The sequence below is a fragment of the Prionailurus bengalensis genome, chromosome E3, assembly GCF_016509475.1.
Source record: "Prionailurus bengalensis isolate Pbe53 chromosome E3, Fcat_Pben_1.1_paternal_pri, whole genome shotgun sequence".
Lineage (NCBI taxonomy): Eukaryota > Metazoa > Chordata > Mammalia > Carnivora > Felidae > Prionailurus > Prionailurus bengalensis.
This window is the reverse complement of record NC_057357.1, coordinates 33,566,759-33,584,786: the sequence shown is the minus strand read 5'-3', so window position 1 is coordinate 33,584,786 and position 18,028 is coordinate 33,566,759. Positions and strand designations below refer to the sequence as shown.

Below are 18,028 nucleotides of genomic sequence, written 5' to 3'. Positions count from 1 at the left end.
ACGGGGACACATTCGTGGGCTCCGCTACCGAGGCAGGCTCCTGAATTCCCCCCATTGTCACAAGAGGCCAGCTGGTGCAGCGACGCTCCCAGCCCCCAGAGGTGCGGAACAGCTCATGAGGCAGCGAGGCTGAGGAGGAGGAGGAGGAGGAGGAGGCTGGAAGGAGGAAGTAGCAGTTCTAACAGGACAACCTACCAAATGCCGGGCACGGTGTGAGGATTATTGCTAATACTCATATTGACCTTGCCAGAAAGGTATTAATACCCGCCCCCACTCCTATTAGGTAATTAAGCCTTGGGGATACTGACATACCGAAGGCCATACAACCATTTTATGGCAAGGTCGAGGGTTGGAACGCAGGTTCATTTGACCCCAAACCTGGCGTTGCTTTCGCCACTACATTCACCTTGGAGCTCCCCCACCCTTTTTGGGAAGCTTCCCCATCAACATTTCAACTTTTCTTTAGTATTCCCTCGGGGAACATCCACCTATGAACCTGCCTATTTAAACCGAAGCCCGAGCTCATCTGAGTGCGCCACGGGCTTCAACGGTGCTTTTCCCAGCAAGCACTGAGACTGAAAAATGCTTTAAAAGCATCATAAACCTGAGTTGTTACACAGGTAATCATGATTTAAAAAAAAAAAAAAGGAAAAAAAAAACCTGAGTGTGTACAGTATTAAAATAAATTGATTCCATATAGATTTTTTTATTCTGTAAACTTTCTCGGTGTATCTGCTATTACTCTTCTGGGAGCATTTAGCTTATTTACTCCAAGAATTTTGCTGTTTATCTAATTGTAGCAAACATTTAATTAAACGAACTATCTGCGTGCCACTAACGCTCTGAGCTTGGGAGCTGAGCTGTGTCCCATGAGGATGTGGTATCTGTTACGAGGTGTCTCAAAGCCAGGGAAGGTCAGTCAAATTATTAGTGGTTCTAATTAGTTTTCCCACAAGCGGCCATGTTATTTAGACCCAAAACTACGTAGCAAGGGATTTTTTTTCTCACCCTTGCCTTTGAAAAGAGCAACAAAAAGCAAAATAGGCTGCAAACTACTTTCTTGAAAAATCCTGGTTCCCGATGCTTCTGCTGTACCTCAACCTGCCTCTTCGAGGAACCGTATTTTCGTTCCCCTGATGTGACGGGAGGCACGTACCGGTGCCGGTGGCCGTGGGGGATTCTATGGACTACAAGGCACATTCACGACTGCTGTCTGCCTCTCTCGCTACAATCTCTTCTCCTAAACGTCAGGGAGGAATGAGGAGGCATGGCCAGGTTCCGTGACTGTGAAAGCATGGAGTAAATCGCACCTCTGAGTTTGCCCTGCCCAGAAGCAAAGGAACGGCTGGGGTTTTGTGCTCCCACACTGGTTAGCTGTTGTTTAGAGGTAACCGAAGGGATTGGGGGAACTTAACCTTTCCAGAAGTTTACCGTTCTAGTGCCCCAAGGTGATGCTCCTGTGAAGATCCCCCTTATGAGCCTTTGTCAGCAAAAGTGGGATGGGTACACGGAGCTGGAAGACGGATCCCAGGAGACCCAGGTGAGATGCCTACAGTGTCCTACACAGCATGCATTTGTCACCCAACAAACATATCCTGAGCACCTGCTAAGTGCCAGAGAACTCTCTCCTAAGCATTCCCCTGATAGCCCCTCCAGCCATGTCAACGTTAATCTCACAGGTTTTAGCTCCTTGATAATACTTGTTCCTGCCTAGAATTTTGTTCCCCATTTACATTCATGCGTGTGTTGTTTATTTCTCTCTACTAGAACTGAAGTATCGTGGGAGTATGGTCGCAAGCTGCCAAGTTCGCCACAGTGGCTGGGAACACCCCTCCCAAGAGGTGACATTTTCCCTAAAAGACCTGAAAGTCAAGGAGGAGCCAGCCATGAATGATGGGGAAGAACATTCAAGGCAGAGGGCAGAGCAAGTGCAAGGGCACTGTGGTGGAAACCTGCTTGCGGTACTGAGGCCACAGGGAGGGGGGCTGTGCGAGCAAGAGGGAGGGAACACTTGAGGGGTGCACCAGATAATAGAGGGCTCTGTCGCCATGGTAGAGTGGCATTTACTCCAGCCACAGTGGGAAGCGTTCAGAGAGAGGCCAACCACTCACCCCTGCCACTCATCATCTTTCTGATGACAGGCCTTCTCTCTACCTCTTTCAACCACAGCATATGTCACAGATAAGCTGTTAGGGCCTTTCATGGTTGATTTTCTATTCAGCGGTTTGTTGACGAATGCCAAAAGAATACATGTAGACTTAAGTCAGCAAGACATGCTGGTGAGATTTTATGAAGAGAGACAATTATCCACGTACGCGAGACAGAAAATCTTTGCGAGGCAGCAATCCCCACACTGCTGAGCTTAGCAAGTCAGGATTTGCTTCCTGAACCTAACATTTCAACGGAAGGCTGCACCCGGTTTACCTCTTTTCTTCCTCTGGGTGCCTTTCTGAACAGCCACTCACACCCCGCCTCCCTTGTGACATTCTAGCAGAGAATGGAGACAGCAGGTGTGATATTGGAGGCACGGCCCCGCCCCGAGAGGGAGGGCTGGAGAGGTGTCTGAGTAAAAAGGAGCCGGTGGCGAATGAAAAGCCTCTCTGCTCCTTTTGTGCCCTTGAGGAAATTTCAGGTGAGTCGGGAATGCAGACGGTGGGGCTGGCCGGCTACACGGGTACAAAGGCGCTGTTAGTTTGTCTCTGGGCAGGCCTTAGAGACGACTTTCTTTCGTGTCAGAGATGAGAAATCCAGGCGTGGGGCACATTAGAGACTCAACCAATGCCAGAGAACGGGGACGTCGCTACAGGCTCAGAGCACCCCACTTCCACCCCGCCCAAGTTTCTCCTTGTCCAGGCTCGTGGGTCTCCTCCAACACCACGCACTCTCTTACGGGGAGAACTCCAGCCTGAGCTGGAACACAGTGCCACCGTCATCGTTCTCTAAATATGACAGATGACCGTTTGGGGAAACGGTGCTTCCAAATTAGACCCGGATCTTTTAGATCTGGGAGGGCTAAGCCTCAGGTTCTGTTTCTAAAATTTTTAGAAAGATGCCAATTCAAGTTAAAAGAAAAAAAAAAAAACCCAACCCTCTGGCTTTGTGCTTTAGAGTTGATGGGTTTGGATGGGCCCTTCTGAGAAGAGAGCATTTAAGATCAGCCCCTTGGGCAGTGAGGGAAGTAAGGTGACCTTACCTTTTTGTCACTGAGGCCGGTCACTTGGTCCACAAACTCCTCCTGGATCATGAAAGCGGCCAGGTTGGCCGTGTAGCTGGCCAGGAAGATGACGGCAAAGAAGGCCCACACGGACACCATGATCTTGCTGGTGGTACCTTTGGGGTTCTGGACGGGCACGGAGTTGTTGAACACCAGGCCCCAGAGGAGCCATATAGCTTTTCCAATCGTGAAAGAAGGCCCATGGGGTGCTGCGAATAACAGGAAGGACATTCTCAGAACTTTCTCGAAAGGGCAATGCGGCGGCTGCCAGCAATCTTGCCGGGTGCCGGAAGATGGGACCGTCTCACGGTGGTACTTCATTGTCCCAGAACCACAGCCACCACACTCCCTGCATCTTTAAAAATGAGCATTTCCCCCACATTTCTATCTAGCTGGATTTTTTTTTTTTTGCCACATTTCTTAAAAGAAGGCGAAATAAATAATAAAAAAAAAAAAAAAAACAAGGGAGAAAGGAAAAGAAAATGGCTCTGCAAAATGTGGTTTTAAATTTGGATTCGATTTCCATCTGGGGGAGCCAATCTCCTTAATCAGCCTAGCGAGGCTTGCAGAAATGCATGTGTGGGGTCGCTTCAGTTCTCACAGGCCGTGCTACCGGTAAGAACCATGCGGTCCAGTGGGACTGACGTGTGGCAGTCTAATCCAATTGTCCCTCGCAACTGCTCCTGTTCAAACTCAGACGTAAAGTGTGCACAATATAGGAATTAAACCCAACTTTTCAGTTGTCTGCAATTGGAGACATCAAGGAACCCGAATAACAGCTGAATTCTCCCACCACTTCACAGATGAAAGACATTTGGTTGCAGGTCACGGAAAATGAACTCTGATATCACAGCACTTTTTCTTGCTCGGTGTATCCCCGCAACAGCTACGTGTCCCTTTTAAGATTCTTAAATGTTCTTTGTAGCAATCTTCACTAAAGAGGCAGAACAACATGGCACAATATATTGGGGTGGGGGTGGGATCTACGGGCTGTAAAATGCAAGCCTTTCGGCTTTCATGTCTGTTTTGCACAAGGGGGAAAAAATCAATTTATGCCCTCATTTCATGGGAAAAAGGACTTCCTTTAACAGAAGGTTAATTTTTATGTCATTTAAGTAAATGAAGATAGGAAAAAATGATCTACTCAGACTTCGGTTGGCAACAGCAGCAGAGTGGGCAATAAATAAAGTAGCAGAAGTGAATCATTGACGGGTGGTATGAAGTTCTGGGCAGGGAGCCTGGGAGAAGCAAGCTTTCTGCACAATGAAGGCCAAACCCAGGCTGCAGCAATATTTATAATAACCCTATACAGCACATCAAAGGGAAGGCAATTAATTTTGTTATTCTCAATCTCAAGCGCTTCTGTTTCTCTTTGCCTAGTTTTATAATCTTCTGGACTTATTCCCAAGATGCCAAGAACTCTTATGAAAAAAAAAATAATAATTAGAGTCAATCCAGTTAACTTCATGAACTACTTAATTTTATTAGGGAATGAGGCTGACCAGAAGTGATGGCTATTTGGGAATCAGAAATAGGCAGCTGCAGGGGTTCTGTCCAAGACTTTTGTGAACTCCTGATTCATGAATACTATTACGGAGCCGGACATAAAACCTTCCCCATAACGTGCCGGGAAATGTAACAGAAAGCCATTTTGCACAAAGAAACCTGTAGCTGTCATGTCTGGAGTTTCCACAAGCAGATGAGCAGGAAACAAAAAGCCTCGAGGTGACAGAAGGGCTGGGGAGTGTGCTTGCTCAATTCCTTGCTTTACAATAGTCTTCCAAGTGTGAGCTTTGGCCAGAGAAGGAGTTGTTGCATGTGATGGCCTCTGGATTGTTTTTCGTCTTGAAAGATATATACCTGATTTATCCACTAATCTCCAGCCAAGTCCAAACCACTGTAATCCTTTCTCTCAGAAAACCAGCACCTTCCTTCCACCCCTGCCTGCCCTTCTCATTATCCCAAGAGAGCAGCCCCCGTGATCCTCCTATGCTGTACATGCTTCGTCCCGCCTTTCCCGCCATCTTGTATCACTGTCCACCGCTCTCACTCACGTCTTTTCTGTTTCATCCAGACTGATTCACCGTCAAGGTCTTTCTTTGTATTTGCTGTTCCATCTGCACAAAATGCTTGTCCCTCCATTTTTCACATGACTTCTCACTCCTTCGGGTCCTCAGCTCCAATGTCCTGTCTTCCGGAAGTTCTTCCCTGCTAGGCCATCTTATCTAAAGCAGTGCCCCCACCCGTCACCTCATTTTGTCTTTTACTCCCCTTCTCTTGACAATGATTACCATCTGTGATTATTAATGTTACGTGTTCATGTGTTATCTTCACAAGTAAATTCTCAGCTCCCCGGCAGGGGGAGGGGGGAAATCAGGAAGTCTCCACCCAGATTATCATGTTGTCCCTCTGTGCTAGCACAGTGCCTGGGACATGGTACCTCCTCAATAAATACTCGTCAGAGAAATGCGTGAATTCACAAACAGCATAAACTTTGATTCTACGAATGTAACTACAGACTCCACTCTGGTGCGATCACTCCCAGAAAACCCTCCCAGACCCCACTCTGTTGGAACCTCTGTACTGGTTACTTACGTTGCCCTTTTAGTGGAGGCTGGTGATTCTCCCATTTAAAACACAATTTATGATTACTTATGGCATTTTCACTATGTTAGCTTGACTGGAGATGGTTCATGTAGTTACCACCACTCTTCAGTGGTTAAGAAGTGGGAGGATTTTGGGGCGCCTGGGTGGCGCAGTCGGTTGAGCGTCCGACTTCAGCCAGGTCACGATCTCGCGGTCCGTGAGTTCGAGCCCCGCGTCAGGCTCTGGGCTGATGGCTCGGAGCCTGGAGCCTGTTTCTGATTCTGTGTCTCCCTCTCTCTCTGCCCCTCCCCGGTTCATGCTCTGTCTCTCTCTGTCCCAAAAATAAATAAATGTTGAAAAAAAAAAATTTAAAAAAAAAAAAAAAAAAAGAAGTGGGAGGATTTCAAGAAAACTAAGTTCCTAGCAGATTCCCATGACCTGCTGACTGTTTCCAATAGTGAATCTTCCGGATAAGAATATGTGGCAAGTTGAAGCACCCTGATTTTGAATGGCTGTATGCCTACTGTCTTCCACCAACCTAAGTCATTTTTCAGGAAAGGGATTTGGTCCAAGCAGCCTTCCAGAGGCCATCCACTTAGAACGTGCTGTGCACTGAGGAAGAGTCACTCAGAGTGATGTAATGTGTTTATGTCTCTAACATGAATATTGGTTTGCACAGGGGCCTCTTAATAAGTTATAGCCAATGAATGTCTCCCAGTGCGATTTTCTATCTACTGATGGCAGCTTTATCAAGTACAATGCACTAAGGTCAGGCACTATCAAGAGGAAAATGTAATTCTTTGGGGGAAAATACCACTTTATAACTATTTTTACCATCAAATGAATTCAAGTGTGATTCAGTAGTCTGGAGAATGTTCTTAGACTAGTATCTATAAAAGCCATTTCCTCTGCCTGGACTGAAGTCGAGACTCAAAACAACCTGAACATTTCTTCTGACATAGATTTTAAATGTTAATTGCCAGAAAAACTTCCTCAAATCTGCTTTCTCAACAAATCGCCAGTGGTTTCCACCTAACGGCGACAGACTGCCACACGATTAAAAATGTTCCGTTTTGTTTGATCCCTTCTTTAGTTGAAGCAAATAACCTGCAAAGTGTACAGGGTTACCAGTGGCATCGGTGACCTGGCACCGTTCATGGAACCCAAGAGCAAGTCCACACAGGAGGATGTGCTCTCCACCTGAAATCTTTGTCGAAAGTCAATGAAACAGGGTTAGTGTGAGGGAGGTCTCACCTTTCCCTTTGGCTAAGCTCCTGTTGTATCCAACGGGACTGAAGTACTCGAAGACGAAAACAGCTATGGCGGACACGATAAGCAGCATCACAAACATCATCACCCACACGGAGGCGCTGAACGGTTCTGCGGATGAACAGGCCAGAGGAGTGGAACACGGTCAGTTTGCGGATCCTCACAATCAGGGCCACGGGAAGCCCAGAGGTCTGTTGGCAGGCTCACCCCTCCCTCATGAGCATCTGATCATTCAAAAGAAGCTATGAATCCCTGTCGGTTCATACGTCTCCACCATTCTTCATGCTACAGAACATTTGAGGCATTTTACAAGACTGTACATAACAGGGTAAAAATAGAGAAGAGCATAGGACACCGTCCAAATCGGGTCAAGGAAAGTAAAAACAAACGGGAAAAAGAATGCAAATAGAGAGTCCGTCGGGTCCAATAGGATTATAGCACCATCCTGGGGACCAATGCTATGGGGAAGCAAGACCCGGCCTGAAGAGTCAATTCTAAGGCTTCTGCTGACTAGCATGGGTTTTATTCTTATTTTCACTTGGATTCTTACATGCTGGAGGGACGATGTGTGGGGAATTCCAGAAGGAAAGGGCACACTACGACCTGGTAGAAAAGGATTGTAAAATCAGGGGGCTGACAGCAATCAATATTGGAAGGTCAACGTCTGCCACCACTGCTCGGACTACCACACTCTCCTCTCTGCCGTCTGCTCCAGACAGATGAGATCTCTACAATTTTAAAATCTTGTTGATGCTGTAAATGGGCTTGAATGCATTTGAAAAGTCAACTGAGGATATCATATTCGCATGGTAATTGGGTGAAAAAAGCATTGCTCAAAGAAGAGAGACAATGAAGGAGTATTTGGAGAGATGGTAATTTCCCCTAAAAGTAGTTTACATCAGCTCATTTTCATATGGATGTCTCAGAAGGGCAGGCCAAGTCACAAGGTTCTAAATCTTAGAATGCTCTAGAAAGTTAAGAGATTTTATGTAAAATAAATTAACGCTTATATTCAGTCTGATTGAGGATATGAAAATGGGCTGAATGGAGCCACTGTATTCACACAGGTCACAGATTTGCTAGAAAATCAACACAGACAAAAATTTTGGAAAATGAACATATCTCCACCTGAATGCATCATTGGGAAGAAACTGCCCTTGGGTACCAATAAAGTTATAATCCTTTTCATCACAAGCAAACATTTTCTGAGGGTAAAATATAAGAAGCCCAATAACACCCTGAATAGTAGGCATTTTATTATTTTTAAATTGTTTTTCTGACGAAGCTGGTAATAATCATAAAGAACTAGGCTGGTAGCAAGCCACCCTATCATTAAAGCCTGTGACTACCTAACACAGCTAGGGGTCATCATAAATTCCAGTTTAATGAGCTTACTATATAACAAGAAACTAATACGTCCGAAGCTTTAACTACATTGGATAATTTAAAAACTGGCAGGAATGCTTTGCAATGCAGTTTCCATGGTGCAGATATGTTAAAAAGGATCAGGTACCAGCACAGGCCACTTAGGTTAAATAACACATGGTGAGTTGGAAGAAATCAATGAGGTTGCAACCATGATATATCTTAGTTGAAATTAGCTTGGGTAATAACTATATTATATCCCTGAAATCATTGCAATTCGGTATTGAGGTGTGCCCAAAAGGGAGAAGAAATAAAGACATAATTAGGAGATTAAACATACTCAATATTCAAGAAGAGAAATGGTGAACTAATTCTCCAAGCTGGGTATGTTAATGGCATGGTGCGTCTGACGGGAGGAGGGTCACCATGATGAGTAAAAGAGCACAATCACGGAAAGCACTTGATGGTGTGTGATATTTGCTGTGCACACACACACAGTACATCCAGTGGAAGCGCTATTTGATTCCGCGGGTAAAGCCAGAACCAGCAGTGGCAGTGGCGGTAGCGGTGTGCTGTTCGTGGTCCTGAAAAAGGTGTCCTGGTTTCAAACATGCGCGTTTATTCATCGGATAACTTCACTGCCAGTGCAGGTGGCAGTAACATGATACAACATATTAGGGGCCATCCTTACTGAATACTTCACGCACATGGCTTCATTTGGCAGTTGATGCATCCTAATGCTGACACTAACTGTTCCAAAAATAAGGTGGAGGCCTGATCAAGCAACTGATCCCAGACGTTTCCCCACTTGGAAGGGACACCTGCCCCTTGGCTCGTGAGCATGGCAGAGAGATAAAAGGATCCTGCTATAGTGTTCTGGTTTTAAAAAAGTTTTTTTTTAATGCTTATTAAAAAAAATTTTTTTTAAATGTTTGTTTATTTTTGAGACGGACAGAGACAGAGCATGGGCGGGGAGGGGCAGATAGCGAGGGAGACACAGAAGCAGAAGCAGGCTCCAGGCTCTGAGCTGTCAGCACAGAGCCCGACGTGGGGCTTGAACCCACAAACCGCGAGGTCATGACCTGAGCTGAAGTAGGCTGCTTAACCGACTGAGCCACCTAGGCGCCCCCAGTGTTCTGGTTTTGATAAGTTAGGTGCCTATGAAGTGCCCTTAAGGATTGCTGTTAACACACCACCGCCACCACCACCACCACAACATACAAAAGCACTGGAATAATGGTGAAGCACCATCTATAGTGTCTAAGGAATGACCCAGAAACATTTGGGATAGCTCCGGATTATATCCTCGACTGGCTTAAAACAGATTCAACATTTGTCCGTGAAGGGGCTTCCATCTAGGAGGCTCCAGATCAGCATTTCTTTGGCTCAAACAATCCAACCTGCTTGGGAAGTCTTTGGAAGTAAATGAATGGAAATACTGCACCAGACGCCACCTCTGTCCTTGAAGAGTGGCTGGTTACGTTTGCACACAAAGCCTGGGAGGCTTTACCTGCAAGCGTTTCCGACGTGAGTTAATGGAGTTAGCGGAGAGAGGACAGGAAGTAATGAAGAGCAGTGCAATCAGATTTTGAATGTTTGGGCTCTTCCAGAAGACTGAGCCAGTGAATGGAAAAATGTAGCTTAGCATGGCTCATTATGACTTTCAAAACCTGCAGATAATGGCCGTAAATAAGGGGGTGCACAGTGAATCGAACAGGGATGTAATTTAGTGACTAGAAAACATATTAAGCCTACAGTGTAAAAACTGCTTTGAAAATAGTTTCCTCTGGCTGCAATTTATTTTACTTTATTTTTAAAGATACAGGAGGAAGAATAAGGGGTGGGGCAGGTAAGGAGGCTTGGCTAAACTTAGCAAAAATGCTTGACTTTTAATGGAAATGTTCAACTAATGCAGGTAAGATAAAAATCTAGGGGAAACTGGGTTGAAGCCAGATTTGATATCAGCAACCCATTTTTTTTTTTTATGAGACAAGCCAGTTGTTGGCATTTTTTTCTTCTCTGATTGAATTGGAAAAAACGTTCTCTCACTATGGAGGTATGTCAACAACTTGTGAAAGGAAACACACGTCTTTCCATTCTTTCCATGAACTCACTTCCTCCAACCTTTTCTTAACCCCCAGGGCCAAAGAGCTCCGTTACAGAGTCTGCCAGGTAATGGGAGATGGTGATAAGCAGTGGCTTGTGCATGAGGGTCTCCCGATCAGCGTTAAGATTCTGCCCGTGTCGTCTCTATCGGGCGGCTGCATTTCTCCTGGTGTAGCGAAGCTCTGTTGTTAAGATATGGGTCCATTATCCATATCAGACAAAGGCACAAAAGGAACATAATGAGGTGTGTGTGTGTCAAGGTCCATGTTACTCCAACAAAGGTTAGGAGAATGGAAGCAAGGAGTGCAAGATCAAATCCAGGGAGTGGTAAGGATTTCAACAGCTTAAATGGATTATCAGAAACGAAAATGGCAAATCCATAGGTCTCTGTGAGTGACGCGGCACCCAAAATCCTGTTAGCCAATGTTCCACTGAAGGGAATGAAACACAGACGGTTTCACCGGATGCGCCATGACATATAAAAGAAGATGGTGGACAAGTAAGACTATGGGCTTGGAGCCAGTATCCACAGACTGGCTCTCGTCTGCAAGTTTTAGCTCTCTACCAGACAAGGGTGTGTGTGTGTGTGTGTGTGTGCCTATCTGGAAAAATGTAACAAATTTCAGTGACTTTAATTAGTTCCCTCTGTCATGCAGTTTGCTTTTGGGGTCAATGTTCAATTTCACCTTCCCAAATCTGGGACAAACCCACTGATGGGGGTGCCAAGGAAAAGGGAATTTAAATCCCGCCATCTTCAAGATAGCTACTGTCAAAAACCACTGATGGTAACCAAACACCCCACACAATACCATCCTTTAAAGAAGAAAAAATAACACTTGGGTATGTCTCATGCAGTTTCTACACCTGTAGCCAGGCTACTTATTGCATAAATACTGACACTGCTAAGGAAAACAAGAGAGAAAATAGAGATCTACCTAGCTCTAAAACAAACCAAAACAAAAACACAAACACAAATGACAAAAAAGCAAAACAAAACAAAACAAAACTTATGTCAAAACATACATTTATGGAATAGTTAAGAGTAAGGAATTTCCTCCCTTCCGAACCATTCAGCTTGAAGGACAGTCACATTTAAAATACGATTCCATTAATTTTCAATCAGTGTATGCTCTTCCGGCTACTTCTATTTTGTTTATCAGAGTGCTGGTATAAATCACGGCACGTTCATCATTATTTCACCTTTACAGCCAGTAAATAAATGGCTGTCACATCAGCGAGGGGTGGAAGATGGGAACGAGGATACCATATAAAGGCTTATGGGCTGATTTAAATGAACTACGGACAGAAGATTTATTTTTTAAATGTTTTCAAGGCTCTAAGACATATATCTACTAATCTACATTCCACACAATCAAGATCAGTATCTGAATACATGCTTATATTTTCAGCCAATAGTTCCAAGGTAGACATAAATGAAAGATGTTAATGGGGTGACAGGGGGGATGTGAATTGGGATCATTCAAATATGACACACTTTGGGGGCGCCTGGGTGGCTCAGCTGGTTGAGACTCTGACTTCAGCTCAGGTCATGATCTCACAGATCGTGGCTTCGCACCCCACGTCAGGCTCTGGGCTAACAGCTCAGAGCCTGGAGCCCTGCTTCAGGTTCTCTGTCTCCCTTTCTCTGTCCCTCCCACATTCACGCTCTTTCTCTGTCTCTCCTTCTCAAAAATAAACCTAAGAAAAAGAAACACACCAAATACGACACACTCTGGAACGCACTGATGTTGTTAAATGGAAGTGAGCAAGGTCCTCCTTGGTTCCATCCTTTGAGCCAACAAGACAAATACCTATAATTCCTCATAGGTAAATGGCAGCGACCATGGCATTCACATACCTAGAAAAGCAGAAGGTGAGACTGTGCCGTTGCTTCTTGAAACCATGACGCTGATCCCCGTCTCCACGAAGGGCACAGAGAAGTCCACCACCTCAGAACGCTCCTCATTGATGGTGAGCGAGCCGACCGCCATGACCGCCCGTTGATAGACCACCTGCACACGAGGCAAAGGAGCACAGCGCCTTTATTCCTCCTTCCCACCGCCCCTGAGCACTGTGGGCCCCAGTCTGGATGACAGCCCTAGGGGGAGGAAGACCACTTACTTCACCGATCATTCCGTTCCATACGTTGTTAACTTTCTTGCCGTGCTTCCCGTTGGTCACCAGGTAGAGGTCATAGGTGAACTTCACGGTGCGGGAGAGCTTCTTCAGGATATCGATGCAGAACCCCTTGCAGCACTTTTTAACATTCATCCCCTCGTTAGTTGAATTGCTGTAGGAAAACACCGCGAGACCGTAGAATATTAGCGCCGGAAGATTTGTTGGCAGTCATTACCTATACGCTTCCACTATTTCCATGTGGGAAACAGAGGCTCAAAAATGAGGACGTGGCTTTTCCAAGGACATGCAGTAGTTTACAACAGCACAGGTAGAAGGTGTTCTTTTTTTTTTTTATTTTTTCAATGTTTATTTATTTTTGGGACAGAGAGAGACAGAGCATGAACGGGGGAGGGGCAGAGAGAGAGGGACACACAGAATCGGAAACAGGCTCCAGGCTCTGAGCCATCAGCCCAGAGCCCGACGCGGGGCTCGAACTCCCGGACCGTGAGATCGTGACCTGGCTGAAGTCGGACGCTTAACCGACTGTGCCACCCAGGCGCCCCAAGGTAGAAGGTGTTCTTAAGGATGAGCGTAACCATGACAATGGCTAACTTTTATTGAGTGATTATTATTTGTACCATGTACCATGCTTTCTACTAATTGTTGGATTACCCTTCGTGACATTTCTCTTAGGTAGTATTTGTCTCCCCCATTACACTGATAAGAGTTACTGCCTCTTATTCTTTTTTTAAATTTTTTAACGCTTAATTTTGAGAGAGATAGAAAGGGGGAGGGAGGGAGAGAGCGAGAGACAGAGAGACAGAGAAACATAGCGTGAGCAGGGAAAGGACAGAGAGGCATAGAGGGAGACACAGAATCCGAAGCAGGCTCCAGGCTCTGAGCTCTTAGCACAGAGCCTGACACGGGGCTCACACTCACGCCCTGTGAGATCATGACCTGAGCTGAAGTCAGACACTTAACTGACTTATTCTTAAGTTTATAACACATACAACCTCTTTTGACCAGAGTTCAGTAACATGATCTAAGCCACACTATAAACGCTTACAGGAAAAGAGAAGAAGGAAGGGAGACATAAAACTCTCAGTGGGAGAAGAGTTTTGCTTTATCCTACCACTGCAGATAGAGGTTTGCAACCAAAGAGAAGAAATAACGGTTGCCTTACATAGGAAGGGCACTTTCCTTACTGAGGAAAACTTGGCTGGAATCAGAAGACTTGGGGTCCACCTTGTGCCTGAGTCCACGGACTTAATGTGTCTTGATAGAGTCATCTGTCAAATGAGGGCTCGTTCATTTCATTTTCCCTCCCTCCCTACATAGCAGGAGTGTAAAAGGTGACATACTGAATAGCAGTGTCCTTGATCAGGAAAAAGCCCTGTTAAAATACACAGGGTGCTGGTTTCTTAAAAGCTATCATCAACTACCAAGGTGACATATGTTGCTTTGCACCAGCCACCTTGCTTTATTAACCTGGCCGAGTCATATTCAAAGGACACCCATACAAATCAGAAATGCCTTAAAAAAGGAAGGAAACAGGGTTTTCCCAGTTAGACAGCTCGTGTAGGACGATGAACAGCTCTCTGGGCAATACACTTGGGCTACCTTGTGATGGGGCATCCCATTGGCTCAGCTCTCTGACTTATGCATGTCATGAGATACGTGCTCTGTCTGAATATTCTGTTGCTGGCTCATCTACACAACAGAGTGTTACCTAAGCACCACAGTGATGTTTGTGGAAATCCAACATCACAATAGGAAATCACTTCCATTTCCATATCATAGAAAAAAAAGTAGGTTACACAGTGATGTACACAGAACAGTCCTGGCTATATAAAAACAGATGAGCTTATAAACCATATCTGGATGGAAAAACAATGAAATATGAAGCAAAGCTATTTTTGAATGGCGAGAAATAACTTTTTCTCTTTTTCATATTTTTAGTCCTCCCCCCCAACAACAACTGCAGTGAGTATATACTACATATATAATCAGATATACACATACATCAAGCACCATTGATGTATATCTTTGTCCATGAACATGGGTTCTTTTGACAATGTGACTTTGAGTAATGGAAGCGGGTTGCAAAATGCCATAAACATGATAGAAATGTGTCCTAGGTACATTAAATCAATGGCATGTCCAAATAACGATTTCCTGCTGGGTATTGATCTGTGGCTCTTTGAAAAACATGGTCAGATCCAATTCTCTCTTTTTCTTCCTGGCCACCATGGGCCATGCATCAATGCTTCTTCTCTCCCTCTTCCCACCTGTGTCTCCTTCTCTCTCTTCCCCCTCTCTTCGTCTATCATAGGGTCTTCCTTCCCCTGGTCAGGATTCCTGGGAGAGTCTGGACAGGAGTTATGAATGCCCCAGGCTTAAGATTCAGGGTCACAGGCATACGGTGGTATTCTTTGGCATTGCTGGGAACCTCGGCCAGTTAATGAGTTAATTATCTCCCCTACGTCTCCTAATACTAGGTATATTTATAGATACCCATGGTCATTAATGCATTTTCACCCAACAAGCACCCACTGAGTACCTACTGTGTATAAGACATGGAATTAAACCCTAAGGACACAGGGTGAAAAAGACACATGCAGCGAATGCAACAGATGAATTTATCATGGGAATTCTGGAAACACAGACCCGCTTGTAAGTAGAAATTTTCAATTGGTTCCCATCACAGCCCTTGTATACGTGCGTGGGGGGTGGGGGGCGGCGTGACTTAACTACACAGCCATCTAAGAAATGTGCCCAATGCATCTTTCCCCGCTCCCCACCCTCATCCAAAAGAAAGGATGACGCATAGAAGCCAATGTGGGGAAAGGGATCCAATAAGTGACCCAGCTCTCCAGTTCTGCAGTTTCCCAGTGTGGCGAGTGGACAGGATCACGGCCATGCAAGTCAGACGGAGCCATTTTTCAGGTCCTAGGTCTGCCCCTAACAACCAGGAAGATGCAGATAAGTCTCCTCACTCGTAAGCCTCAGTTTACTTGCAAAGTGAAAAGGTGAGGGCTTACCTTGCGGGATAGTTGGGAAGATGAAAACAAATATGCAAAGCGCCTCTCAGGTAAGTGCTTAAGAATACATATCCTCTCTTCTTACCAACAATTTGACAGTTTGGGGGATTCACTGGCAGTATGGCCGTTTTTCCCCAAAATATCAAGCCAGCTAATTTTTCCTCAATTCTCTCTTTATGCCCTAACACCCAACTAACAGATGAAAAGAAACGCTTGGTTTCTCAGCTCATTTCCTGTCACCTATGTTTTTAGAAGATTGATTTGTGTCCTCAAGACCCCACCATTTGCCAGAAGTGAGAGACAAACACTTTACCCTGGGAGATTATCACCCAGAAAAAATAGAATCATGTTACCTCACAGAATCCTTCTTAGAACAAACCGGCCTGCCTCAGAGATATTACCTTTAGGAAAGGCAATTGATCTGCTATGTGTTAATGTTGGGACGAACGGGCCCCAGTAATTGTCTATGGCTTTCAGACACTTCGATTTCACCTCAATGTTCAGTAAACTTGTCCTGTCGCCAAGCGGGAAAAGGGAAGCCGCAAGCTGCCACCTCCCACAGGAACCAAAAAGGTGAATTTGAACCTGTTAATCTGTTTATATTGTCCAGTAAAAAAAAAAGTCAGTTCTACTAAAGAGAGTAATTTATTGGGGGGTTCATTTTCTCCATACGAATGTGGCTCAGGACTCGGTGACCTACCGTCGTCAACTCCAAGGCTTCTGATTTTAAAGATTTGAAGCTCCTGTTATTGACTGTGGATCCCAAGAGGCCCTACTGGATTGGCCCTACTGAGACAAAGCAGGCATTGCTGTCATAAAGGGGGTGGTGCCCTACTGAGGTTACAGTCTTGGCCTCACACCCAACACTCTGCCTTCTCCATCGGACCACGTTGTACTCCAGGAGCACCTGTCCAAATCAAAACCTCCTGGGACGACGTTCCCACATTTACCCCTTCCATCTCTGCCCCGACCCCCTGCCAGCTCGTCACTCTCTAGCCCTGCCCTGGGCTTCCTTCTGTTGCCTAAACTTGCCAATCTCTCTCCTCCCTCGGGGACTTTGCAGCTGCTGTTCCCTGTACCTGGAAGGCTCCTCCCCGCCGGCCCCCCAGCTTTTCACACGTTCGTCATCCTTTTCTGGGTCATCTTGCATCTCACCTCAAGTTACTCTCTTGTGACACCGCCTTATTTATATCCTTCACCAGGCGTATCCTAACACGGATCTGTCCTTCCTTTCCGGGCTGAGTTGTTTTTGAGCTGTGTACACACTATACTGTAAGATCCCATCCTCTGTCGTCCCAGCTCAGCACAGCTCTATGCCTCACACACGAACTGTGCTTCAAGAATATTTATTTATTGACTAATCTATTCAGAATTTTAACTCCAAAGAAGCTTCTCGTTGATAAAAAAAATTTTTTTCCCTCCAAACCAGAATCTGCCTTCATAATGCATTTAACAATCATATTAAAAAAAAATCTTTGTCCCAAGTGCTGAGCCCTGGGGATTTGCACCCTGTGTAATGAAGGCTTCGGTCAGAATCTGCAGAGTGGGACAAAAAGTATCCAGGTGCTCATCTGTTCAATCATTATCAACATTACTGTGTCATGTTTTGTGGGTCCCTGGTTGTACAAAGACTAAGAACCCATGTTTCCTGTATTTAGGCAGCTTACCCTCCAGGGAGAAAAACAAACTATAAGCCATAAAATCGGGTGATAAAGAGATCGAGTGGTAGGGACTCCATGTTTGAGTTCCTTCAAATTCATGTGTTGAAACTCTCAACTCCAATGTGATGGGGTCAGGAGGTGGGGCCTTTGGGAGGTCATTAGGTCAGAGGGTGAGGGCCTCATGAATGGGATTAGCGTCCTTGGAAACAGACACAGGAGAACTTGCTTCTCTTCTGTCCGTTCTCCACCATGTGATGCTACCGTGAGAGGATGGCCGTCTCAAACCAGAGGGCCCTGGTTGGACACCTTGATCGTGGACTCCAGCCTCCAGAATTATGAGAGGTGTCTGTGTTTAAGCCATGCAATCTGTGGTGACTTGTCACAGTGCCCTGAACAGACCAAGGTACAGAGACACTCCAGGTTTCTTTGGAAGGAGGGAGAACAAACCCAACTTGGGGAGGGAGTGGTTAAGACTTAAAAGACACAGGAGAATTATCCAGATGAAAGGACACACTCAGAAAATACTCACAGATATATTCCAATGGTAGGCTTTTTCCTTTTGGTGAAATCCCCCACAAGGGCCGTGTCTGTATTTGCACCAGAAAACTATAACCAGGGCCTTAGACCTGGTCATAAAGCTTTATGCTTCTCCAAAGGGCCTACATATT

At 45.4% G+C, this 18,028-nt stretch overlaps 1 protein-coding gene across 1 annotated transcript in view; it reads right to left on the bottom strand.

Annotated features, from left to right (window-relative positions):
* Positions 1–18,028, bottom strand: part of GRIN2A (glutamate ionotropic receptor NMDA type subunit 2A) — a 373,199-nt gene that overhangs the window by 58,613 nt on the left and 296,558 nt on the right. Inside the window, exons 7-10 of the mRNA XM_043560552.1 lie at positions 12,662–12,830; positions 12,399–12,552; positions 7,055–7,180; positions 3,194–3,423 (exon numbers count right to left, since the gene is read on the bottom strand). Coding sequence (XP_043416487.1) covers positions 3,194–3,423; positions 7,055–7,180; positions 12,399–12,552; positions 12,662–12,830 — 679 coding nt within the window. The remainder of the gene's footprint in view (positions 1–3,193; positions 3,424–7,054; positions 7,181–12,398; positions 12,553–12,661; positions 12,831–18,028) is intronic.